The 27,042-nt window shown below is 45.0% G+C and overlaps 1 protein-coding gene across 1 annotated transcript in view; it reads left to right on the forward strand.

The window, feature by feature from the left end:
- Positions 1-24,542, forward strand: part of spata13 (spermatogenesis associated 13) — an 81,928-nt gene extending 57,386 nt beyond the window's left edge. Inside the window, exons 4-13 of the mRNA XM_084325734.1 lie at positions 3,074-3,221; positions 3,755-3,882; positions 5,597-5,776; positions 9,503-9,685; positions 12,028-12,207; positions 13,272-13,507; positions 14,210-14,339; positions 20,091-20,469; positions 22,867-22,941; positions 23,064-24,542. Coding sequence (XP_084181860.1) covers positions 3,074-3,221; positions 3,755-3,882; positions 5,597-5,776; positions 9,503-9,685; positions 12,028-12,207; positions 13,272-13,507; positions 14,210-14,339; positions 20,091-20,469; positions 22,867-22,941; positions 23,064-23,245 — 1,821 coding nt within the window. The 3' untranslated portion in view covers positions 23,246-24,542. The remainder of the gene's footprint in view (positions 1-3,073; positions 3,222-3,754; positions 3,883-5,596; positions 5,777-9,502; positions 9,686-12,027; positions 12,208-13,271; positions 13,508-14,209; positions 14,340-20,090; positions 20,470-22,866; positions 22,942-23,063) is intronic.
- The last annotated feature ends 2,500 nt before the right edge of the window (positions 24,543-27,042 follow it).

Here is a 27,042-nt window from a genome sequence, read left to right on the forward strand (position 1 = left end):
GTCTTCGGCAGAGAAAGATGAGGGAGGGGGGGGGTGGGGGGGGAGTGAGGAGGGAGGACATGGTAGCATGCAGTTTGCGAAGATTCTTGGCAGAGGCCTCGATCCTATGGTGAAAGAAAGAAGCTTTGGCATTAGTAATGGTTTTGGAGAATGTTAACAAGAGGTTGTGATATGTGTCGATGTCAGCAGTGAGGCGTGACTTTCTATACTTCCTTTCAGCTGCTCTCAGGACCTGTCTTTGTTCTCTCACTGGATCTGTCAGCCATGGACTGGGTGGGGAACGGCGGGCAGGTTTCTCAACGAGGGGACAGAGCTTGTCGAAGGAGGTTGCAAGGGCTGAGAGGAGGGTGGAGGTTGCCATCTCTGTGGAGAGAGCAGAGAAGGTGTCACTCAAAGGTAGAGTGGATAGTATGTCAGAGGAGAGGGTGGAGGGGGATAGGGAGGGCAGGTTGCGTCTGAGTGAGACGGTTTGAGTTGGGGTGAAGACCTTTCGGTTAAGCATGAGAGTTAGTGAGAAGGATATGAAGGAATGGTCAGATACATGTAGGGGAGTTACCGTGGTGTTAATGATGCTGGAGTTACGGGAAAATATGAGATCCAAGGAGTTGCCTGCTTTGTGGGTGGGAGGCATGGCAGTGGGAGTCAGGTCAAATGATTGTAGGAGGGAGACTACTATGACTGACTGAGATGAGTCAGGCAGGTTGAAGTCGCCCAATAGAAGGAGAGGGGTACCATCTTCCGGTAAGGAGCTTAGAAGCATGTCCAGCTCATCTGTGAAGTGATCGAGCGGACCTGGAGGGCGGTAGAGTGTAACAATGGTGAGATTGAAAGGATTTGAGACAGATACTGCATGATATTCAAAAGAGGAGAGTGACAGTGCTGGGAGGGGTGTTAAGTTTGTAGTCCATGAAGGAGATGTCATGAGGCCAGTGCCTCCACCCCGCCTGGAAGGTCGAGGTGTGTGAGTGAAGTTATAGTTTGTAGATAATGCTGCAGGTGTTGATGAGTTATTGGGGGTTATCCAGGTCTCAGTTAGAGCCAGGAGCTGCAGATTTTGACTATGGGCGTAGGCAGTAATGAAGTCAGCTTTCTTGACTGCTGATTGACAATTCCATAGGCCTCCCTGTACTGTGACAGGTGTATTAGTGGCTGTAGGAGGGTAGGATAGATTAGCCGGGTTGCTAGCAAACTGCCGTGGGTGGGTTGAGTCTGTTCTGGGGGAGCAGATTGTGGATATGAGACACATTGTGGTGTCAAGAGTGGCAGGGAGGAAGTAGAGAAATAGCAGAGTGGGAGGGAAAGGGAGATTTTTCAGAGTGGAGTGTAAGATAGGATTATGATGTACTTAGCACTGGGTGGATCCCTGGATTCCTCCAGGAAAACTCCTCTTTGTCCCTAAAGCTCATCCAGGCAGAACTTAACATATAAACATCATCCAGGCTGCAGAACTTAACATATAAAGCTCATCCAGGCAGAACTTAACATATAAACATCATCCAGGCTGCAGAACTTAACATATAAAGCTCATCCAGGCAGAACTTAACATATAAAGCTCATCCAGGCAGAACTTAACATATAAAGCTCATCCAGGCAGAACTTAACATATAAAGCTCATCCAGCTGCAGAACTTAACATATAAAGCTCATCCAGGCAGAACTTAACATATAAACCTCATCCAGCTGCAGAACTTAACATATAAAGCTCATCCAGACAGAACTTAACATATAAAGCTCATCCAGGCAGAACTTAACATATAAACCTCATCCAGCTGCAGAACTTAACATATAAAGCTCATCCAGGCAGAACTTAACATATAAACCTCATCCAGCTGCAGAACTTAACATATAAAGCTCATCCAGGCAGAACTTGACATATAAACATCATCCAGGCAGAACTTAACATATAAACCTCATCCAGGCAGAACTTAACATATAAAGCTCATCCAGGCAGAACTTAACATATAAAGCTCATCCAGGCAGAACTTAACATATAAACCTCATCCAGGCAGAACTTAACATATAAAGCTCATCCAGGCAGAACTCAACTTAACAGTTTAAGGCCTCCATAAAGTTGGAGCCCCATTCACAGTCATGGCAGCAGCCCCAGATTATACATCCGGGTGACATCATCACACATACAGTGTCTAGTACAAGGGATCCCTTTCTGATTCCCGGCCTCGGGAGAGAGCGGTGCGGTGCGGTGCATGTTCACACATGGGCTGCTTTCAGAAGGATTCTGTTGCCATCCCGTTGCCAGGGGCAACAGCTTCGGCCCCTGTCTTTATTAACCCGTCGGCGGCTGTATTAACGAACAACAACGCAACAGGAAATACAAAGGTGTCTATTTTAGAACGTTTATAATATGTTATATTGGCCGAACTGTCCCGGGGGAACAGGAATAACACGTGTGCATTCTTAAAATAGACGGCATTCCCCTTTAAAACTGCTAGTGGAGTGTTGTGTGTTTTGACCATAGACATGTCATGAAAACAGGCTGTTTTAACCCTTTCACTGCCACACAACAGAAGGTTAACCCTTTACTATCACACAACTGACGGCGATACTCCATCCGCGGAGCTAATGATGGAGCATCGCCGTCGGTTGTGTGATAGTAAAGGACTAACCTTCTGTATTCTCGCAGTGAAAGGGTTAACCGGCTGTCGTGTGGCAGTGAAAGGGTTAACAGTAGTTAATCAATACACTACCTGTACTTCATGATGCGCTCAAACATGTGTCCTTTTCCATCGTACAAACGGACACACACAAAACTAAATGAACACCTTTGGTGGTGGTTGCACACCCTAACAGTGAAGATGTCCTCCGTACAACAAAACGATGAATAGTGTGAAATCAGTGAGTTGTTGAGTGTCTTCTCGGGTCGCTTGCTGCGTCTCGACAAGGCCGGCGTCCTCCTACAGGCCTCAGCTGGTTGTTTACATGCCGGTGAAGCACCGTGCGAAGAATTCCAGAGAATACCAGAGACGTGAGCTGTTCCCTAAACCCAGGATGTTTTCCTCTCCTCTCTCTCTTTATGTCTGTCTGTCTCTCTCTCTCTCTCCCTCTCTCTCCCTCAGCCCGTGTCCCGGCCCCCGCTCCCGTCCCACCAGGTGCCCCCCTACAGGGCCGTGTCTGCCAGGTTCCGCCCCTCCTCCACCCTCTCACAGAGCACCCCCATCGGACTGGACCGCGTAGGACGCCACAGGCTCCACAGAGTCCTCAGCGGTGGGTAGAGAGAGAGAGAGAGAGAGAGAGGGAGAGAGAGAGAGAGAGGGTGAGAGAGAGAGAGAGAGAGGGTGAGAGAAATAAAGAGGGAGGGAGAGACAGACAGACAGAGAGACAGACAGACAGAGGGTGTGAGAAATAAAGAGGGAAAGGGACGGAGAGAGACAGAGTTAGAGGGAGAGTTCATCACATCTGCGGTAGTCAGTCAGTCAGTCTGGGAATGTCGTGCGTGTCGGAGGAGGAAGATGGAAATGTAGAAATAGGTCTGTATGGATGTCTGTGTGTGTGTGTCTGACTACGTTTGATTTTGTGGCGCTTATGTTCATAGTGGAAAAGTGTATATTTACTGTTCTTGTAAACACTGCTGTGTGTGTGTGTGTGTGTGTGTGTGTGTGTGTGTGTGTGTGTGTGTGTGTGTGTGTGTGTGTGTGTGTGTGTGTGTGTGTGTGTGTGTGTGTGTGTGTGTGTGTGTGTGTGTGTGTGTGTGTGTGTGTGTGTGTGTGTGTGTGTGTGTGTGTGTGTGTGTGTTGCAGACGATGTCTCTGAGTGCGCCGCAGGGCGGGACGACAGCGTGAGCGAGGAGGAGGAGGGGAGCTTCGACGAGCTCAGTGACGCCACGCCCTACCTGCAGCCAGGGGTGGAGCTGTCTGTGCTCAACAGGGTGAGTCCGTCCGTCCGTCTGTCTGTCTGTCTGCCCGCCAGGCACAGACCCCTTTTTCTCAACAACCAAAGCCGTCACAGATGGGTAAAAACAAACACACAGGGGTTTGTAATGAAAGGCATCCCGAATGTCCCCGGGGACGTTAGACATTGTGGCTGGGACTGGGACAAAACAGATTAAGGGACGGACTCTCTCCCTGGATGGTAGAGGGGGAAAAACGGTGTGAATTGAAGATGAAAAACAAAAAAAGCACACTGGCTACAAAAAAAACAATTATCCAGAGCGGAGGCTTACTGATGCAAAAAATAGTAATGCATTTGTTTATATAAGGCGCCCCAGTGCAGAATAATGTGCTAAAGTAGTAGGCTACACCTCACTAATTCATATACAACCACATTCTTTGGATTTAGGGATGGTTTTGTTTTCCAGTCTGGGGGGGGGGGTTGCCCTAGTTTGGGACGGTTCCAAGACGGTTGTGAAACAAGTTAATTCTGAACAGTCACAGTTGTTTTTGTTTCACTGGAAACCTGCCTGGCCCGGTCCGCCAGATGTCAGCCGTAGAGATGGATAAGACGGATAATTGATGATTTTATTTTATTTAACCAGGAAAGTCCCATTGAGATTAAGAATCTCTTTTCCAAGGGAGACCTGGCGAGACAATTAAAAAAAAACACAGAAAACAGACACAATTATTTAAAGACAATAAAAGCATTTCAAGAGAAATCTTTCATAGCCGGATCAATTGAAAACATTGACATCCTAAGGAATATTCCACTAATCCTTTCATCTGGGATTTAAAAGCATTTAACTAGATTCATTTGTCGAGTCATTCTGCAACATCAGTCATCCAAGCGTCATCAAGGTCACACAGACTTCCCAAGTGTTGTCGTCATTTGGAAAGATCTTGAAATTCATGCTCTTCTTTTGAACACACTGCAGGCTGTTGAGCAACAGTTGTGATTGGAGGATCAAGAAAAGAGGGCGGGGTTTGAGATGGCTCAATTTCCTTACACCCCCACTATGAGACTGCACTGAAGCCGATGACGTCGGGAAGCCCGTGCTCTAATTCTAAGCTAGTTTTGGCTACCAATTATTATTATTATTTTTATTCAAAATCCCCTCCTTATATCAAAGAGAGAAATCAATATTAGAAGGCTTATTTGATTAATTATTTGGCATGACTACCTTATTTGGGCAGGAGAAAGACACACGAGAGAGGTCTATTGCTTGGTATGCTGGTGGGGCACTGGCACCTAAATGGAGTGGAGCCATTATTAATGTCATCAGCTGCAGCTGTGTTGACCCACCGAAGACCGGTCTGAAGGTTCATTGTGAAAAGGGGGTCCTGTATATTCACTGCACGTCACATCGCTAGTAGACTCTCCCCCCCCCACCACGACCGAGCAATGAAAGACGTGAGTTTGATTCGTCAGGATGTAACATTCCTCCCCTCTCTGTCCGTGTGTGTCGTCAAGATGTTTGGCAACAACTCTGCGCAGCTTTTGGCCGCAGACACCAGCGGAACAAACAACCGCTGTCCCAAGAAGTCCAGATGTAATCTTGTTTCCCGGCTTTCCCGGCATGTAATGGTATCTCTGTGTGTGTGTGTGTCTCTGTGTGTGTGTGTGTGTGTGTGTGTGTCTCTGTGTGTGTGTGTGTGTGTGTGTGTGTGTGTGTGTGTCTCTGTGTGTGTGTCTGTGTGTGTGTTCCTCAGCTGGTGAGCTCCGGCCATGCCGTGAACGCCGAGGCCCTCTGGGACCACGTGACCATGGAGGAACATCAGCTGGCCTTCAAGGCCGGGGACGTGATCCGCGTCCTGGACGCCTCCCACAAGGACTGGTGGTGGGGCCGGGGAGCCGACGGGGAGGCCTGGTTCCCCTCTTGCTTTGTCAGGGTAAGTGGACACTCCGACCCCCCCTGTGTCTAATGCATGTTTGCTCTCCAACCCCCCCCCCCCCAAAGCAAAGGCCCGCATACTGGGCCCGGGGCCACACTAGTCCCCTTAACCCTTTCACTACCACAATATGAATTGAAAATGGGGGACCCTGATGTAAACAAGACAAACGTCTTTCTCTGGTCTGCATCCCCTTAACAATTGTGTGTATTGAGCCGTACTGTATTGTACTCATTCTGCAATCTGTTAAATAAAGTTTTCATTCATTCATTCATTCACACTACCAAAGGGTTAACCCTTTCACTGCGACGATACAGAAGGTTAACCCTTTTCACTGCCCCGCGGCAAAGGGTTAGCCCTTTCACAACCACACTACAGAAGGTTAACCCTTTCACTACCACACTACAGATGGGTTATCTCCACATTGCCTGTGGTGCATTTTTTCCTATTGCTAGGTTTTAGTGAGTTTTTCCTTACCTTCACGTGGGGTATTGTCTGGGAGTGTTGCATTCATTTAATAAAAATTCTTTGGACTTCATGGTCTTTTTGTTTTGTTCTTGATTTATTGTGATGTTTCTTCTTGACTTGTTTAAAGAAGACGTGTCCGGCCCATGGGGACATTAACGTGTGTTGTCGGGCCTTACAAATACATTTTGATTTGATTTAGTGCGGTAGTGAAAGGTTAACCTTCTGTAGTGTGGTAGTGAAAGGGTTAATGCCGTGCGTGGAGGGGGCGCTTTGGGGTCCAGAGGCTTCATCCGTTTCTCTGGTGACTGCTGTTGATTGACAGTTGAGTCTTAATTAGTCAAGCTGTGGTAACCATGGTGAGTTAAACTTGATTGACAGACGGGCAACTGCTGTGTAATTGCTTGTAGTGTTCGGCCTCTTATGTTGACGGACGGGAGCTATAGTCAACTGCATATGGTGTTGTTGCCGTGGAGTCTTTTTTAAAGGAATATTCCACCCTGATTAGCTTGATTTGTTCCAAATTGAGTCCTTTCATCAGTTGATGTAAAATGACTTGCTTGCCGTGTTTAGTCTTTTACAATACTGGAAGAAGGAAACCTGCTAAGAAGAGAGGACGTCATGGGGTATGAAAAAAAGCACACATCGCACAAAAGCCCCAGGCTTGCAAACCGCAGTCACGTAAGGGGCTAACATCGCACCTTCGAAACAGAACAACATGCGTTAAAGCTGCACGATGTAACTTTTTCATGTAAGAAATATTGCCACTTTAATAAGCGAAATCACAGCGTTGGAGAAGAGAAAACCCTCTTGATAGCTCTGCGTGAAGCGCAGTGAAGTCCTCCATACTGTAGTAGAAGATCCTCCGGTCAGGCAGGACCGGTCCCACGGAATACATGAAGAGGCTACGGTCTCGGTTGTAAAAATGCAAACGATACAAATGTAAAACAGTCTGAAGTTACATAAAAATAAGGAAGTTCCAGGCACTCTTCTTGTATATAAAAAAGGCTTTAATAAATAGCTTAGTTCATATTAGAACCATTAAAAAAACACCAACATGTTTCGGCCTCTCTATCGGCCTTCTTCAGGGCATACAGACGTACAAATGAGTAAACAGAGCTATATACAAGGTGGAGGCTGTGCTGATTGCTCTATTGAGCTCAGGTGTGTGTACCTAGTCAGCCTGAGGTCTAGCTGTCACAATAGCATGTGCCTCTAGAGGTCCTCAAACATCTAGAGACCAAAACAAGCATAAATCATCATGTATACAATTTTAAACTAGAAAGGCAAAACACCAACACAAATTATTCCCATATTTACAAGTTACCTTGGTGGAAGACATTTATTTTCTTTGGGCTGGTTTTCTCTTATCCACCATGTGTCCCAATATGTTTCTGCATATTCCATGCTTTTATAGGAGGACATAAACATTATTTATTTTTATAGATGTGATCTTCATACCCTGTTGGATTTTTAAATCCACTAGCACTGCTTACAAATGTTAATAATTTCTTCTTTCAATATCTTTGAAAATAATAATAATAATAATAAAGAGAGAAAATACTGGCCTTTTTTTGGACAGATTAAAATGACACCGTTTACATTTTCTTTTTAAATGGGTGGAGTTGATTGCCTCCATTTTTAATGTGCCACGTTTCAACTGGTGCCCACCAGAATGTGTTTTTTTTTTTTTAATGGGGTCAACGGAACGTTTAGATTAATGAATCCATACTGGCATATACGGCACCAGACCCTTCTACTCAAATGGTGCAAATCTGCTGACTGGAGGCGTTCCAGACAGTCTCTCATGCAGTAGTAAAATGATGACCTCACTCTGCCTGTAAAAATGAACACATGATGTAATAACTATAAATCTAGCTGCTATAAATGCGCTGCACGGTGGCAAAGTGGTTAGCAGCACTGCTGCCTCACAGCAAGAAGGTCCTCCTGGGTTCGAACCCCAGCAGGGGGCCTTTCTGTGTGCAGTTTGCATGTTCTCCCTGTGTTCACGTGGGTTTCCTCCAGGCACCCTGGTTTCCTCCCACACCATGAAGACATGCATGTTAGACAGCGACTACAGATGGAAACATAACTCATTAGCTAATTCTGGCACATTTACATTGATGTGGAAACTGAAGATGTTGATTAATAATTAACTGTCCCTGGGTAATTTTTTTTATAAATAACTTGAACTCAACCGGTCTACATGAACCCATTGAAACCGGGAAACACATTTATGTGTATATAAAAGGGGCTGTTCAACCCATTAAAAAAAACATATTTCCCCATCCAGATAGTGTGGTTCTCCTCCTAGCTGTGGAGATATCTCTCGTCTGCCGCCACTCTAATACAATGGAGCTGACTGCCGTTGTTTTTTTAATATTTTTTTATGCATTTGAAAATCTCATAAATCTCTTTCGAGAAATCATGAGCCGGTTACTCAAAGATAACTATTTTCCACAGAACTACACCCCCCTCACCAGGTCATGATTGATTTCTGGAAAGACACATTGCTTTCGGGTTTTTTTCCAAATGTTTTTTTCTTCTTTTATTTTCTGGTGCTTTGAGCGCCACAAACCGAATGCCATTCAGCTCCATTGTATTGGGAGTGACGGCAGATATTTATCAGATATACTAGAATCACACCAGAACTATCTGGATGGATAGATGGCACTCGGTAACAGGGAAACACACTCCCGGTAACAGGGGGAAAAACATGTGTTTCTTAATTTAGGCTGAACTGCCTCTATAAACAGCCTTGATCAAATGCCTATAGAACTATATATTTTTAAACTGGACTTTGAAGAAGTCTTTATTCATTGCACACATTGACAATGTCGTCATGCAGCGCCGCACACACAGATACACACACATGACATCATCTTTAAACACTACATTGTCATCGTTGTTTTCTAGGGATGTCCGATATTGGCATTAAAATGTGATATCGGAAAATATCGGTATCGGTTTCAATTTCTTTTTTATATATATTTTTTAAACATTTCTATAACCTTTATTTACCCAGGCAAGCAAGTAAGAACAAATTCAGATTGTATTTATTGTCAAAAGTATGCATAATGTTATGTTAATTCCACAACAAGACATATGTAATGTTAATTACCTGAAATTATTCAGTTTTTTGGGGGGGGGACCCTGCATATATCGGTATCGGGGTTGATATCGGTATCGGAAATTAAGAGTTGGACAATATCGGTGTATCGGTAAAAAAGCCAATATCGAGCATCCCTATTGTTTTCCCAGGTGCGGGTGAATCAGGAGGACTCCAGCAGCGAGAGCGCAGAGAGCGTCCTGGTGGACCAGGAGCAGTCGGCCCCCCGGGACCCTCACAGCACCCAGCACAAGGAGCAGATGAGGACCAACGTCATCCGGGAGATCATGAACACGGAGCGCATCTACATCAAGCACCTCCGGGACATCTGTGAGGTACGTGATGCTGGACGTCTGTGAGGTACGTGACGCTGGACATCTGTGAGGTACGTGATGCTAGACGTCTGTGAGGTACGTGATGCTAGACGTCTGTGAGGTACGTGATGCTAGACGTCTGTGAGGTACGTGACGCTAGACGTCTGTGAGGTACGTGATGCTAGACGTCTGTGAGGTACGTGATGCTAGACGTCTGTGAGGTACGTGATGCTAGACATCTGTGAGGTACGTGATGCTGGACGTCTGTGAGGTACGTGACGCTAGACATCTGTGAGGTACGTGATGCTAGACGTCTGTGAGGTACGTGACGCTAGACGTCTGTGAGGTACGTGACGCTAGACGTCTGTGAGGTACGTGATGCTAGACGTCTGTGAGGTACGTGATGCTAGACGTCTGTGAGGTACGTGACGCTGGACGTCTGTGAGGTACGTGACGCTAGACATCTGTGAGGTACGTGATGCTGGACGTCTGTGAGGTACGTGACGCTAGACATCTGTGAGGTACGTGATGCTAGACGTCTGTGAGGTACGTGACGCTGGACGTCTGTGAGGTACGTGATGCTAGACGTCTGTGAGGTACGTGATGCTGGACATCTGTGAGGTATGTGACGCTAGTCGTCTGTGAGGTACGTGATGCTAGAAATCTCTCACAGTAACACTTCCGGGTGTGATATTATATGAATGAATGATCATTACATTTATATAGCGCTTTTCTAGACACTCAAAGCACTCTCCACAATGTAGGGTGGAAATTGCCTCCTTCACCACCACTGGTAGCACCCAACCTTGGGCTACACAGGCTCAATGGCTGCCATACACTGGCACCAGGCACACATCACACTACACAATGGCTGAACGGCTCAGGAGACAGGGATTGATATCAGCCAATTAAGGGGAAGGGATGATTAGGTGGCCTTGATGTCAGAGACCTGATTGGCATGCCTCAACCCTTAAATCCTTGGACTCTGTATATCACTGTATATCAGTCTGCCCTCAGATTCATCACTAATGATAGGGGTGTAACGGTACACAAAAACCACGGTACGCTACGTACCTCGGTTTTGAAGTCAAGGTTCGGTACGGTTTTCGGTACAGTGGGGGAAAGTTTGGCTTTCCATGTTCCACTCGGGTTATGTAGTGTGCAGTAACTAATTGTACTTGTAGGGCTGTCAACGAATATTTTATATTGAAATGAATAATCGAAATAATAATAATTATATTAGATTGTGAAAAAAACAGCCCCCGGTGGGCGGTCGTTAGTGGTTAACATACCGTTGTATTCGTTCGGTACACTACACAGCCGTTCGGTACGGTACACACTGAAATGGTTCGGTTCGGTACGGATGCGTGTACCTTTACACCCCTACTAATGATAGATACAACACTCATCACTGTGTCCTTTATGAGAAGGTTGATTGGCCCTCTTAACGGAGAGGTGCAACAAACACTGGTATTTGTTAATTTTTAAGGCTCTTATTGGTAAGCTACCTCCTTATACTACATTATTGGAATGGAATTTTGGTACCTATGTAACCTCTTTTAGTAACTTCTCGAGTTTGCTCTGAATAGAGTACATCTGCATTTCACTATGATGCCCCTCTAGCTCATGGAATGAACTCCAACAGTCCTTAAAGCTTGAGATTCTCCCCTCAGTTTACAACCTTGATCTCCAACCTTTGCAATGATGTTGTACGTGTTTTAATTGATTTGTTATCCTTGCTTTTTGCCTCGTCTTGTTGTCTTATTGTTGTGATTTTATATGCATTTTTAGATAATTTTTATATGTACACTCGACGTGGCTGTAAATGAGAGAAACCTCTGTTGCCTTTCGAATTTAAATAAAGGTTTGAAATTAAATGGAAAAATATCTCTTTTCAATTTCATGACATTTAAAGTGAAAATCAACCAATATCTGTACGGTATTGTGTATTTTAGAAATACAAACAGAATTCATTCAGACATAATACAATAAACACTTTTATATATTATGTTGCACCTTTTATATGAACCACTCTCGTCACCTTTTTCATACATCATTATTATGCTGGTTTTTATTGCGTTTTAATGTGTATTGTATTGTTCTCTCGTGTATTTTATTACCATGCTGTAGGTCGAGGGGACAAGACCCAAGAATCTCGCTCTTTTTTAGTATGAGAAATATGACAAAGATGCAACAATAAAGCTGAATCTGATCTGAAATTGTATTCCCACGGTCTTGGAACATGTCCTATTCTGCAACTCTCCTCTACCCTTGTGCTCCCCCTGTTGGCCAGCCTGTGAACTGTCTCCATATTTCACACCACTGCTGGTCTTAATAATGTGCTTCCATCTCCTCTCCTGCAGGGCTACATCCGCCAGTGTCGTAAGAACCCGGCCATGTTCACGGAGGAGCAGCTGAGGACCATCTTCAGCAACATCGAGGACATCTACCGCTTCCAGAGGCAGTTCCTCCGGGACCTGGAGAAGAAGTACAACAAGGACCAGCCCCACCTGAGCGAGATCGGCTCCTGCTTCCTCCTGCAGGTGAGAGGACCTCTGGGTGCCGGGTGCCGGGGGCGACGGTGGCTCGGGAGGTGGAGCCTTTTGTCCGGTAACCCGAAGGCACCACAGACCGTGGTGGCCCTCAAAACACATCTTTTTAATAGAGCCTTTTGTTGACTTTTATCTAGTTTTAGCTCCACACATTTTATGTTCTTTTACTAGTTTTAGCCCTTCACATTCCATGTTCTTTTTACTCCTTACTAGTTTTAGTAATGCTTATTTTATATATTTTTTTTTCTCTCTTGCTAGCTTTTATGTTATTTTACACTGTAGCGTTTTGAGATTTGTTCCACAATTATAACGCGCCTCTACAACAAATCAAATATATTATTATTAAGGTTCCTGGTTAGATTCCGGCTCCTCCCATGTCGAAGTGTCCTTGAGCGAGACACTTAACCCCTAACCGCCCCCTCGATGAGCAGGTTGACACCTTGCATGGTCGCCTCCGCCGTTGGTGTGTGATTGTGAGGCATAAGTTATAAAGCGCTTTGGATAAAAGAGATGCACTCATTTACATACAGTGCCGTCCGTAACGCCCCGTTTCGACCGACTCCGGCCGAGTCTAGCAAGCACGGCTGCTTTCCATTAATTTCCTAATGTAGAGGAGCGTATTTTTTTTATTTTTTTTATAATATTTTATTTTTTTTAACCAGGAAGTCCCATTGAGATACAAGATGTCTTTTGCAAGGGAGACCTGTCCAAGATAACGGCAATAGAATGTGCGATACATCACACAAGAACTCAAGTCTGAGTCCAGTGAGGCATTTGTTGTCGTTTTGATTCCATACTCCGCCATATTGGATTTGAAATTAAACGATGACTGACTGAGGTTAAAAGTGCAGACTTTCATCCTCACTTGTTTTCACAAGTATAGGAATGTGCAAGTGCACACAGATGTATGAATGCACACACACACACACACACACACACACACACACACACACACGCATGCATTAATTCACTCTTTTCTTTCGTTTATCTGTCTCTCTCTCCTTCTCTTGTCTCTCTCTCTCTCTCTCTCTCTCTCTCTCTCTCTCTCCTCTCAGGGGACAGACGGTTTCTCCATCTACTCTGAGTACTGTAACACCCACCCGGTGGCCTGCTCGGAGCTGCACCGCCTCATGAAGCTGGGCCGCTACAAGCACTTCTTCGAGGCCTGCCGGCTCCTGCAGCAGATGATCGACATCTCCATCGCCGGCTTCCTGCTCACACCCGTCCAGAAGATCTGTAAATACCCCCTGCAGCTGGGAGAGCTGCTCAAGTACACCCCCAAGGACCACGGGTAAGAGACCCCAGGTCCATAATGATACAAGTACACCCCCAAGGACCACGGGTAAGAGACCCCAGGTCCATAATGATACAAGTACACCCCCAAGGACCACGGGTAAGAGACGCCAGGTCCATATAATACAAGGAGGCTGGTCCATCACTGGGACATCCAGTCTAGGGCTCCGCCCCCTTTTAACCCATTAGTCCATTAAACGGTTGGTTTGGACTTAAACCAAACACACAATGCTGATTTTTATTTTGCACATAATCTCACACAAATTCCCAAACTGTTTTGCACATATTAATGTAGTTGGATAGTCATCTAAAGTAAATGAGTTTAAATATGGCCACCAGTGATGTCATCGGGGACATTGAATTATTGTGTTGTTATTAAGTTATTAAGTGAAAAATGCTAAGCAGCTCTCTGGTTTAATGAGCTGGGAAACTGATCTGTTGATTTAAATCAACTAACGGAACATATGATATTACTATTACTGGACTAAGTATTTCTCTAGTCGAAGTCATATGATATTACTATTAGTGGACTAAATATTTCTCTAGTCGAGGTCATATGATATTACTATTAGTGGACTAAGTGTTTCTCTAGTCGAGGTCAGCCCTAGTAATGTCATGAAGGGCTACGCTGTCATAGCAGGTAAATATTATTCCCACAATGTAGCTCTGTACTGAAAGTACATGTTCTGCCACGTTGTAGGGACTACAGTGGAGTGAGCGACGCGTACCAGGCGATGAAGAACGTGGCCAGTCTGATCAACGAGAGGAAGAGGCGGCTGGAGAGTGTGGACACCATCGCTCACTGGCAGGTCTCCATTCTGCACTGGGAGGTAAGGACCGTTATCACATTATCACTGGAACATTCTGCTCTGGGAGGTAAGGACCATTATCACTGGAACATTCTGCTCTGGGAGCTAAGGACCGTTAACACGTGATCACTGGAACATTCTGCTCTGGGAGTTAAGGACCATTATCACTGGAACATTCTGCTCTGGGAGGTAAGGACCGTTAACACATTATCACTGGAACATTCTGCTCTGGGAGGTAAGGACCGTTAACACATTATCACTGGAACATTCTGCTCTGGGAGGTAAGGACCGTTAACACATTATCACTGGAACATTCTGCTCTGGGAGGTAAGGACCATTAACACATTATCACTGGAACATTCTGCTCTGGGAGGTAAGGACCGTTAACACATGATCACTGGAACATTCTGCTCTGGGAGGTAAGGACCGTTAACACATTATCACTGGTACATTCTGCTCTGGGAGGTAAGGACCGTTATCACATTATCACTGGAACATTCTGCTCTGGGAGGTAAGGACCGTTATCACATTATCACTGGTACATTCTGCTCTGGGAGGTAAGGACCGTTATCACATTATCACTGGTACATTCTGCTCTGGGAGTTAAGGACATATTATCACTGAAGGGAGGTAAGGACAGTTAATACATGATCACTACAGGATCATTCCAGTTCAGTGAGTGTGTTTACAGGGAGGTATTTAGGTTCAAAGGTGGTTGGGGCCCTTCTCTCTCTCTCCCTTCTCACCATGTTTATTTATTTTACTGTTTCTCTATTCACTGAAGACCAGAGTAGTGTTTTGACTTCGATACGGATTCTAAAACGATACCACTGCAAAAACCTAAAATATCAGGAAAGGTAATGGAATATACAATATTAGATGACAGAACATGGACAAGTCTTTAATATGAATATTCTTGTGAATAAAATGTTGGCGCTGTTGAAACTTATTATATAATCAAAAATTATATAAGTAAAATAATAATAATTATTCTGTTACAGCTGCTGAGCTATATAAGAGAGAGAGAGAATGGCTTATATAAGATAATGGTATTTCTTTGTTCAAATAAGTGTTAAAAGCTCTACATTCTGACAGCAATCACTGTGTGTTTGCCGTTTGGTCAGCACCCTCAGCTCTGCTGTAAACAATTTCTTTCTGATATCCCATTCCATTTCATCTACCGTAATCAGTAGAGAGAACCTAGATATCTTCACTTATTTTAAGACATTTTGCCAAGCCAGATTTGCTTACTGCACTAGCAGAATTTTTTGCCTGTTTAAAGCATATTTTTGCTTGAAACTAGTTGTTAATTCTTATTTTTGTCAGACCGTTCTCTCTCCTGATTGGATGAAGTTTATTGTCCGTTTACTGCAGAGCGGAGGGACTGGGAGACTCATGTTACTGACTAGGGATGCCCCGATCTATCGGCCAGCGATCGGTATCGGCCGATATTCACTAAAATATATCAGTTTAATTTTTTTTTATATTTTCTTTATATAATATAATAATAAATAAAATAAAAAATAACAATTCAGTACATTTATATCTGTGTTAATTTGTTACATTTAGTTTCACTAAGTTAGGAAAGTAATGTTTTAAGTCAAGCCTGATGTTGCCTTGCACAAAATAATGATCCCAGTCTCTTCCACACAGTGAGGCATACAGTTTATTAATTGAACAATGGGTATTTACATTACATTTAGTCATTTAGCTGACTCTTTTATCCAAAGCGACTTACAAGTTCTGTACGACCAGTGTTTCCCACAGGATTTTGTGAGACTGTGGTGGGTGAACCTCGGACCCTCTAGGGGGTTTTATGTTAAATGCATCAATCTGGTGCACTTTGAGAGCAAAATAAATAGGCTAGATCTATGATGAACTTTGTGCTCAAAACACAAAATCGACTAGAGCATACATTTGAGCCATCAAAGAAATGAAGCAAAAGTGGTTACCTGTGTTGAACTGGTTTATTTTTTAGAAAATAAAAAAATATACTGGATTACTATTACGACTACTACCACTGCCACTACTACTGATACATCCCTAATCCCTATTGGCAAACTTTATGTTAAAAAAAAAGAAAAAAATTTATTAATAAAAAAAGAATTTGTTCATTATAAAACTGTGACGGCACCCAGTCTAGGTAATTAATGGGAAACGCTGACAACAATTCATCAGGAAGGGCACAACTCTTATCAGCTGAGTAACAATGTTGGTTACAATGTTGGTGCTACAGTGTAGGTTAGTATATTAGGACAAGTGCATGACAGTAAGAGTAACAAGTAACAAAACCAAAAACGATCGGTATCGGCCGATATGGCTCATAGAAGATCGGTGATCAGTATCAGTGGCAAAAAACTGATCAGGGCATCTATATTACTGACCAAACATTCTATATCAGTGAAACTTATTTTTGCAGAGAAACTCCGCTTAACTAGCTCCAGGATTAGTTTAACTGTTTTGGGACCAGCTTGGTTGACATTAGCAGCTAATGTTAGTTTAGGTCATTGAACTAAAGCTTGTATGATATAATCTTTACTTACAAATTTTCCGGTTCGCTATTTCACTCGCAAATGCAAGTGAAACGCTTGCACTGTCGAGTCCTGGCTTTAGGCAGAATCACAATATATTTGCGCACATAACATAGCAAATGCTGCTGTCACAAAAAATGCTTAGGAAACGTCAGACGTACGTAGACAAAATGATTAAAAATAGATTTAATAGATTTGTGTCAACAAGGAAGAAAAACATGGGGGGGGGGGGCGACAGTAATTTAGGTGTTCACCTGTGTGAAGAGGTGTGTTTTGAAGGCCGTTTTGAATGTTGACATTGTGGCTTTTATGTAGACTAGAAGTGCATTCCACATGTGCAGTAGAGCTAAAATGCCATTTCAAAATAAATAAATAACTCCATTTGAACCCTTTCACTACCACACTACAGACGGTTAACCATCTACATTTACATTTACATTTAGTCATTTAGCTGACGCTTTTATCCAAAGCGACTTACAAGTTCTGTACGACAAGCCATCAGGAAGGGTACAACTCTATCAGCTGAGCAACAATGTTCATCAAAGTGTTGAGTGCTACAGTGTAGGTTAGTTTATTAGGACAAGTGCATGACAGTACGGTTAGTTAGGGTTAGATTTTTTTCTTTTTTTTTTTTTTCTTTTTTTTTTAATTCAGATAATGGTTGAAGAAGTGCGTCTTTAGTCGACGGCGAAAGATTGGACGTGATTCGGCTGTCCTAACTGGGGTGGGTAGTTCATTCCACCATTGTGGGGCAAGGACTGAGAATAGGCGACTTCTCTTTGATGACCCTCCCGGAGCTTGGATAGGAGTAGGTCTGAGGCGGCCAGAAGATGCAGAGCGTAGGGGTCTTGAGGGTGTGTAGTTAGAGACCATTGACCGGAGGTAGGCGGGAGCGGTTCCCTTTGCCGCACGGTATGCTAGGTCGAGGGCCTTGAAGCGGATTCGTGCAGCAATGGGGAGCCAGTGCAGGTCCCTAAGAAGTGGGGTGACATGGGCCGACTTCGGTAGGTTTGAGATCAGGCGGGCCGCTGCGTTCTGAATGAGTTGAAGAGGCTTAGTGGCAGTGGCCGGGAGGCCAGCGAGCAGTGCATTGCAGTAGTCGAGGCGGGAGATGACTGTTGATTGGACGAGGAGTTGGGTGGCTTCTTTTGTCAGGAAGGGGCGTATCCTTCTGACGTTGCTCAGGAGGAATCGGCAGGTTCTGGTCGTCGCTGCGATGTGAGCAGAGAAGTTCAACTGGTCGTCGAGGACAACACCAAGGTTCTTGGCGGTCGGGGACGCAGTCACAGCTGCATTCTCGACTGTGATTGAAAGGTCGGTTAGGGGGGAGGATTTGGCCGGCAGGTGGAGCAATTCTGTTTTGCTTAGGTTCAGTTTGAGGTGGTTGGACGTCATCCAGGCTGAGATGTCGGACAGACAGGCCGAGATCCGCACAGAGACGTGGATATCTGAGTGAACGGGTTAACCTGTAGTGTGGTTGTGAAAGGGTTAACCCTTTGTCGTGTGGCAGTGAAAGGGTTAACCTTCTTTATTACATGGCGTTTTCACAATCGACGAAATGCTTGCTTGTGATTGGTCAATAGCGCGCGTCAGAGGTCCGTTATCACACAATAACGGACCTCTGCCAAGCAATAATGACCGCTGTGTGCAGCTGTTCGCAATCAAGCCCACTACAACACTGTATCAGTGCTGCTCAGCATATGCACAGCTGCACTCAGTCATCAGTGCAATCAGACCACAGACCTGCCGACTGCCGATAATAATAATCACTTTATTTGGGCTGACAGAGCCACAGAACAACTGCGTTTGCATTTGATCTCGTCTTGTCGATGGTGTACAATGAATTAGGTATATTTGTTAGTAAGTTAGCCATGTAATAAGCGGGATAATGTATAGCTATACTCGATCATTGTCGCAAAATAATTGACCTTCACTGACGTTTAAAACACCTCGGCGCTGCGCCTCGGTATTTTAAACTCTGTGTCGGTCAATTATTTTGCGACAATGACCTCGTAGCTATACATTATCCCTTACGTATTGGCACAGTGAAAGGGTTAACCCTTTGGTACTGTAGTGTGGTAGTGAAAGGGTTAAGACAGTATCTGAGCGTGTGTGTGTATCTGTTGGTGCAGGGAGCGGACACTCTGGAGCGCAGCTGGGAGTTGATGCACTCCGCAGAGCTCACGCTGTGTGTGTATTAGGGTTGGGTAACTTTCACATTTGAACCGGTACCCAACGGTACCTTTTTTCGGTACTTTAGTGTCTAAAAATGTAATCTACCTACCTCAGTTGTAAAAATCTAAATCAAAACTTCAAAGAATTTATTATCATTATTATTTGTTTAGAACAATTTGTTAATATATATATATAATATTGCAGCGAGCGTTGTCTGCATCTAGCTTTGTAAAGTGTAACAACACTTGCGACCGTTTTCGGCTTGCCATTGCCCCGACGGCTTTGTTGTTGAATCAAGTCAAATCCTAGGTAAGCGTGTATTGTGCGCGTGAACGTTGACGTGAACGTGCGGCACACTTCATAGGTTTCGTCTTTTTACAGTACCGTAATGTGGCACCGGCGGATCTCACGTCAATCGTTACTCGATGGTACCGACGTGATTCGGTCGGTACCCTTAAAAGTACCTGATTCAGGGCGGCCGGGTAGCGCAGCGGACTAAGCGTCTGTCTACCACCACGGAGACAGTGGGATCGAATCCAGCTGTGGTGCTTCCGGGTTGGCCGACCGTCCATACTGACACAATTGGCAGTGTCAGCGGGTGGGAAACCCGGCGAGGGTGGGTCCTGGTTGTTGTAAAACAGCGACTCCTACAGTTCGGTCGGGGCGCCTGCACAGCGAGGGAAGGATCTGGGAGAGGTAGTGTGACCCTTCCACATGTTACACTCTCCCAGTGAGAGTCCGCGCTGCCAGGTGAAAAGAAGCGGTGGGCTGGGTACACATGTGTCGGAGGAAGCATGTGATAGTCTCCGCCCTCCCGGACCGACGGTAGGGGGTAGAGTGCGCAACGACCAGGAAGGGGATTGGGAATTGGCATAACGACTAACATTGGGATGGGAGAAAAACGGAAAAAGAATGAGGAAAAAGATGATAATAATAAAAAAAAAATAAAAAAGTACCAGATGCAGTACCCATCCCTAGTGTGTGTATCTGTTGCTGCAGGGGGCGGACGCTCTGGAGCTGATCCACTCCGGGGAGCTCACGCTGTGTGTGTGTTTATATCTGTTAGGGTGCAGACGCTCTGGAGCGCAGCTCGGAGCTGATCCACTCCGGGGAGCTCACGCGGGTGGTCGTGCGGCACGGCAAGACGCAGCAGCGCAGCTTCTTCCTGTTCGACCACCAGCTGGTCTTCTGCAAGAAGGACGTGCTGCGCCGCGACCTGCTCCACTACCGCGGCCGGCTGGACATGGACCAGACGGAGGTGTCGGAGCTGCCCGACGGCCGGGACCCCGACCTGGGCCTGAGCCTGAGGAACGCCCTGCGCCTGCGCGACAGCTCCACCCTGGAGGTCCTGTGTGTGCTCTGCTGCAGGAAGGCCCAGGACAAGGAGAGGTGGCTGCAGGCCTTCGCCCAGGAGCGACGCCGGGTGCAGGAGGACCAGGAGATGGGTGAGCAGCCATGCTGTTTTTTACTCTTTATTTGATCTACATAATTTACTGTAATAAACATTTGTGAAAATGTGTCTGTAATGGAACTCATCACTGTTCCAATTTGGGAAAATCACATTGCAGTTACTGATCTAACAAATGGGTTGTTATTGTTACTTGCGTTATATACATCAGCCTAGCATCCCCCTTCTCCTGTTGTGGAACCCCTCCTAGTTTAAAGGAACACGCCAACTTTTTGGGAAATTAGTAGGGATGCACCGAATGGGAAATTCTTGGCCGAAACCGATACCGAAAATAGGAAACAGTTGGCCGAAAACCGAATGCCGAAAGGCCGAAAATGATTAATATAAATATATATATATATATATTTTTTTTTTTAGCTACCTGATTATGGCAAAAGACATGATTATGGCTAAACTTAACTTAAATAATATTAATAATCACTATTATGGGCCCATAAAACATTTATTCAGCACTTTTGAATGCATACATTAATTCCAGACTGTTAAGACTAAAAGACTACAACGATTGATGACGACTTCCTGTCCTCGCATTTCCATTTCCGGTTTAACGATAATACATTTTCAACAACAGATTGCTGCTAATTAAACACTTCATTTAAACGGAGTAACGTTAACGTTATGTCGAGTTCATACGTGTAGTGTAGTATGAACTCGTCATAACGTTAACATTACTCAGTGTCCACTGTTGCTGCCACCGTTGCGTCGCAGATGGATGGTACACTGTTAGCTCCGTAGCTAATCCGCTCCTAGACTACTGATAGCAGTACCGTTAACGTCGGAGCTGATCAATACTCCGGTTTTTTCTAATTTTGTTTAGAGCCGGGTTTCGGCCGAAAGCCGAAAGAGCCTTTTTAACCATTTTCGGCCGATAATTTTCGGTAGCCGAATTTTCGGTGCATCCCTAGAAATTAGCTTATTTGCATTAGGCTTAGGGAACAGCTGCACCGTTAGCCTAGCTTAGCATCATTCATTGGAAGTAGGTGTGCCAGTGTAGCCTAGTTCCCAACAGTTATGAAATACACTCCAAATACAACTCCACAACTTTCCTGTAAACATTTGGAGTGCATTTCGTGACTGTTGGGAACTAGGCTACACTTCCAGTGAATGACGCTAAGCTAGGCTAACGGCGCGGCTGTTCCCTAATCCTATTGCATGCACAGAGAAGAAAAGGGTATGTATCTGCTTATCTAACTCCAGGGTAGATGGCAAATAAGCTAATTTCCCCAAAAGTTGGCGTGTTCCTTTAATGCTTGTTCCAATTGCTCATCTGAGTGAGAGAGTATACCTTAGAGAGAGAGAGAGAGAGAGCAAGACTACCATTACCCTGTGTTAAGTCATTTGTCCGTTTTTGAGAGAAGCAACAAGTCATGTATAATATATTACTTGTTTTGAGTAACGACCCCAACACTGGTATTGGACGACTGACTCGTTTTCAACTGTACCAGGGCAGTTGTTAGATACACCAGGGCAGTTGTTAGATACACCAGGGCAGTTGGTAGATACACCAGGGCAGTTGTTAGATACACCAGGCCAGGGCAGTAGTTAGATACACCAGGGTAGTTGTTAGATACACCAGGGCAGTTGTTAGATACACCAGGGCAGTTGTTAGATACACCAGGGCAGCTGTTAGATACACCAGGGCAGTTGGTAGATACACCAGGGCAGTTGTTAGATACACCAGGCCAGGGCAGTAGTTAGATACACCAGGGTAGTTGTTGGATACACCAGGGCAGTTGTTAGATACACCAGGCCAGGGCAGTAGTTAGATACACCAGGGTAGTTGTTAGATACACCAGGGCAGCTGTTAGATACACCAGGGCAGTTGGTAGATACACCAGGGCAGTTGTTAGATACACCAGGGCAGTTGTTAGATACACCAGGGCAGTTGTTAGATACACCAGGGCAGTTGTTAGATACACCAGGGCAGTTGTTAGATACACCAGGGTAGCTGTTAGATACACCAGGGTAGTTGTTAGATACACCAGGGCAGTTGTTGGATACACCAGGGTAGTTGTTAGATACGCCAGGGTAGTTGTTAGATACGCCAGGGTAGTTGTTAGATACACCAGGGCAGTTGTTAGATACACCAGGGTAGTTGTTAGATACACCAGGGTAGTTGTTAGATACACCAGGGCAGTTGTTAGATACACCAGGCCAGGGCAGTTGTTAGATACACCAGGGTAGACATCAAATGCACACATCAAGACCACAGCAAATTATAAGCAGCGTCCAATGGCAGGGGGGGGTTAGGAGCGAAGGAAAGGGGACCGGGTGTGGATTGGATGATTAAACTGAATGGCTAACAGAGGAACAGAAAATTACCATAAAGACAGATTATTAGAAGTGTGTTTGTCTGTCTTCTCTCTCATGGCAGGAATGGAGATTAGTGAAGATCAAAGAAAAAAGGCCATTTTTAATGCCAGAAAATCCAAAAAAGGGAAGATCAAGAGTAAGTATAATTTTTTTTTATAATAATAAAATGTCCATGCGGTTCAGAAAGTCCTTCATTCTAAGAAGTGAGCTTTTAAGTGAATGCTTTCATGTGTTTTTGCATTTCCCCCCCCTCTCCAGCCATCGTGTACTCCGGCTCCGTGCCCATCCCTCACCAGAACCTCCTCCCGATACACCAGCGCCACGCCACCGTGCCCACCAGCCTGCCCCAGCAGCAGGTCTACTCATTGGCCGAGCCAGCCAGGCGAAAGCCCGCCCACCTGTGGTACACTTTCACCCGCGGCGCCCTTTTCAGGAAGTGAGGTCGTCGCTCCCGCTCGTCAGTGTCTCTCCATCTCCGTCCGTCCATCTGTCTGTGAATGTCCTGACCGTCCACAGCCGTCCACAACCCAAAAACTGTCCTGAATGTCCTCACCGTCCACAACCCAAAAACTGTCCTGAATGTCCTGACAGTCCACAACCCAAAAACTGTCCTGAATGTCCTGACCGTCCACAACCCAAAAACTGTCCTGAATGTCCTGACAGTCCACAACCCAAAAACTGTCCTGACCGTCCACAGCCGTCCACAACCCAAAAACTGTCCTGAATGTCCTGACCGTCCACAACCCAAAAACTGTCCTGAATGTCCTGACCGTCCACAACCCAAAAACTGTCCTGAATGTCCTGACCGTCCACAACCCAAAAACTGTCCTGAATGTCCTGACCGTCCACAACCCAAAAACTGTCCTGAATGTCCTGACCGTCCACAACCCAAAAACTGTCCTGAATGTCCTCACCGTCCACAACCCAAAAACTGTCCTGAATGTCCTGACCGTCCACAACCCAAAAACTGTCCTGAATGTCCTGACCGTCCACAACCCAAAAACTGTCCTGAATGTCCTGACCGTCCACAGCCCAAAAACTGTCCTGAATGTCCTGACCGTCCACAACCCAAAAAACTGTCCTGAATGTCCTGACCGTCCACAACCCAAAAAACTGTCCTGAATGTCCTGACCGTCCACAACCCAAAAACTGTCCTGAATGTCCTGACCGTCCACAGCCCAAAAACTGTCCTGAGGACTTTTTTTATTTTTTATTTTGGAACCTACCTGTGAATGTACCGTCTGTTTTATGTTAAGTGTTTTTATTTGTATTTTGTCTCTTAATGTATCCGATTATGTGTTTTTTTTTTTCACATGTTGAAGTTCAGTGCCTACAGTTTGGGAGAGGCATCCTAAAAGTGTTAAAATACTGACTCCCATGTTGTTTTGTTATGTGTTAAAAATGCTGCTTATCTTAGTTGAAGAGACCCCCCCCCCACCCTCTATCTTATAAATACCAGCTGAATCTATTTTTTCTTTCTTTTTTTTCTCTAATTGATTATGACAACGATGTATATTCCGCTTTTCATTTGAAGTATTTAACATGCTTTATTTTACTTTTAATGAATTTGAAGTACTTAACACTGTTTTTAGTTTATTTCACTAAGGCTGGTCCCTTTTTGAGTTAGACTCGACGCAGAAGTGAAGGCGGGACTCGCCGTCTCCTCGACACGTTCAACACTAACCACACTAACCACTGTAAATAAAAACTCTTGTATAAAAAAAAAAGTACCCAGAACGGTTGTCATCTTGAACTTGTTTTGAAATTGGGATTAAAAGAAAAAAATCGGTTTTTTCCTTTTTTTTGTTCCTCCTTTTTAGTTTCCGCCTTCTTGTGTCAAAGAGCCACGTTTTAAATATGACTTAATTTGCAATCGATGAATGGGAGAAGACTGCGCTTTTAATGAATGAAACCTTAGCCACAGGACGGAGCCAGATATGTTACCTTTCAGAGACGCCCGCCCCCCCGGTTCCCCACAGCTCACCTGTGCAAAAGGATCTGGTTTCATTGCACCTGTCGTCAGGGGCGGTTTGTGAAGCATCTCCAAGCACCCGTGTTGAGGCTCAGCCATAGATGAGTGCCTCTCTCCCTCTCTCTCTCCCTCTCTCCCTCTCTCTCTCTCTTTCTCTGCCTGTTCTGTTTTCATACGTCGTCAAGTCTTTTGATCCGAGGGGAGATTAGTTAGAGAGTTGTCTCTTCCTCATCATCATCATCGGCAGCAGCGAGAGGTGATCGGGGACTGAGGGGCATGTCTCTGGTCCCTGTGTCATGGGCCCGAGGCGCGTGGAGGAGGACCGCGAGGTGAACGGAGATGAAGACGCTTCTCAGCTGGACACCGCTAGCGTAAGTAGAAGACGCCCCTTGACATTTAAGACTGTTGTTGACATTAAGACTGTTGTTGACATTAAGACTATAGGAAAACACACACACGGGCCGCTTCTAAATAACCCGTTTCCACTTCTTTTGTTTTGATTGGAGGTCTTGGGAGCAATTGATCTCCGTAGCTTTCAGTTGCTGAGGGGCCGCTGTGACGTCATCATTGGAACGTTACGATTCTCAATGTGTGGCGTGTGAGACCGTTGCACCTGAAAGCGTTTTAACAAAACACGTAAAGGGCTGGTTCTGATTTTTACAAAAATTTATAAAATAAATTCCACACATTGTAACCATGGAGTGAGAGTTAAATAAGAGAATAAGAGTTCAGTTCCACTCCCTCCTTCACAATAAGAGTTGGGACACAATTATGATTGAGTTGCTGTACTGAACATGTATTAAAAAAAAAATAAAAGCATTTTCCACCCCCCCCCCCCCCCCTCCCATGAGAATCCATACCTCCTGTTATCTCATGGTGGATTAGGTGGTGCTGGCGGTATGGAATGACACGCGATGAATAATGTATGGCTAGCGGGTAACTCAATGAGCGTGAGCGCTGGACATGATGGAGTCTGAGTACCGCTGTGCTTGGTCCCCCCCCCCCCCCCCCCCTGCATCTCGAGCGGAGGTGACCAGAGATCAAACGGCGTCCGTTGTATAATATGATCCATGGATACATCGGGTGTCGTTTCCTCTCGACATTGATTCGGGTCGCGGTGGACCACCGTGGCGAGATCAGGACCACCACGGATGGATTCAATTGGAATACAGGATGAGGAGGAGGGTTAACCTTCTGTAGTGTGGCAGTGAAAGGGTTAACCTGCTGTTGTGTGGCAGTGAAAGGGTTGACCTGTGTATTGTCGCAGTGAAAGGGTCTGGTAGTGTGGCAGTGAAAGGGTATGACTGCTCCCATTAATGACATCACTCAGTCCTCTTAACCCTTTCACTGCCACACGACAGAAGGTTACTATCACACAACCGATAGTAACCTTCCGTCGTGTGGCAGTGAAAGGGCTAACCGGCTGTTGTGTGGCAGTGAAAGGCTTAACCTGTGTATTGTCGCAGTGAAAGGGTTAACCGTTTTCGTAGTGCGGCAGTGAAAGGGTTAAAGGTGAACACTACTAGAATAAAAACAAAAACATACAGTAATTCATTTGTTATTTCCGTGGCCTATAAGACGGTTCAATCAATATTCGTAAAACGCAGGCTACTCTCTCACCCGAAGCCAGAAACCACAGGAGACTCAAACTTGTGACGGCATCAAGTATAACGTCTGAAGCGGCTCCACTGACGATGAATGGGAGACTGATTTTGTACATCCACAGAATGTTTGTTATATTTATATCCAAATGAGCTTTATTCTATCTATTGTAGTCGTCTCAGTTCTCTGAGACTCTTGAGTCATCTATAAAATATTTCCCCATATTCATTGTCTATGGAGCAGCTTCAGACTTTATTTGATGACATCACAAGTTAGAGTTTTAGCACTCTTATAGTTTTTGGATTTGGGAGAGAGTTTCATTTAATTTTCACTCATATTTTTGGACCGTCTTAAGAGACCAGAGGAATAACGCGTATGCATTCTGAAATTGGGCGTAGTTCCCCTTTAATCTATCCCACAATGCAAATCATTTAACACATCACATCATCTTTTTGCTGTTGGCACAAGTGTTAGTGCTAACATTAGCTACCACAAAGTAGAGCTAATATCGGGTGTAACCATTGGCAGCTCACATACAGTACAGTAGCAGCCAATGGTTAGCACACACAACAATCATAATCAACTATCCAAATATCAACAGTTTTCGTGCTACAACCTGCACAGGAACCAAAACCTAAGAGCAACAGGGATGGACGTGGAAGA

The sequence above is a fragment of the Notolepis coatsorum genome (assembly GCF_963971535.1).
Source record: "Notolepis coatsorum genome assembly, chromosome: 12".
Taxonomy (NCBI): domain Eukaryota; kingdom Metazoa; phylum Chordata; class Actinopteri; order Aulopiformes; family Paralepididae; genus Notolepis; species Notolepis coatsorum.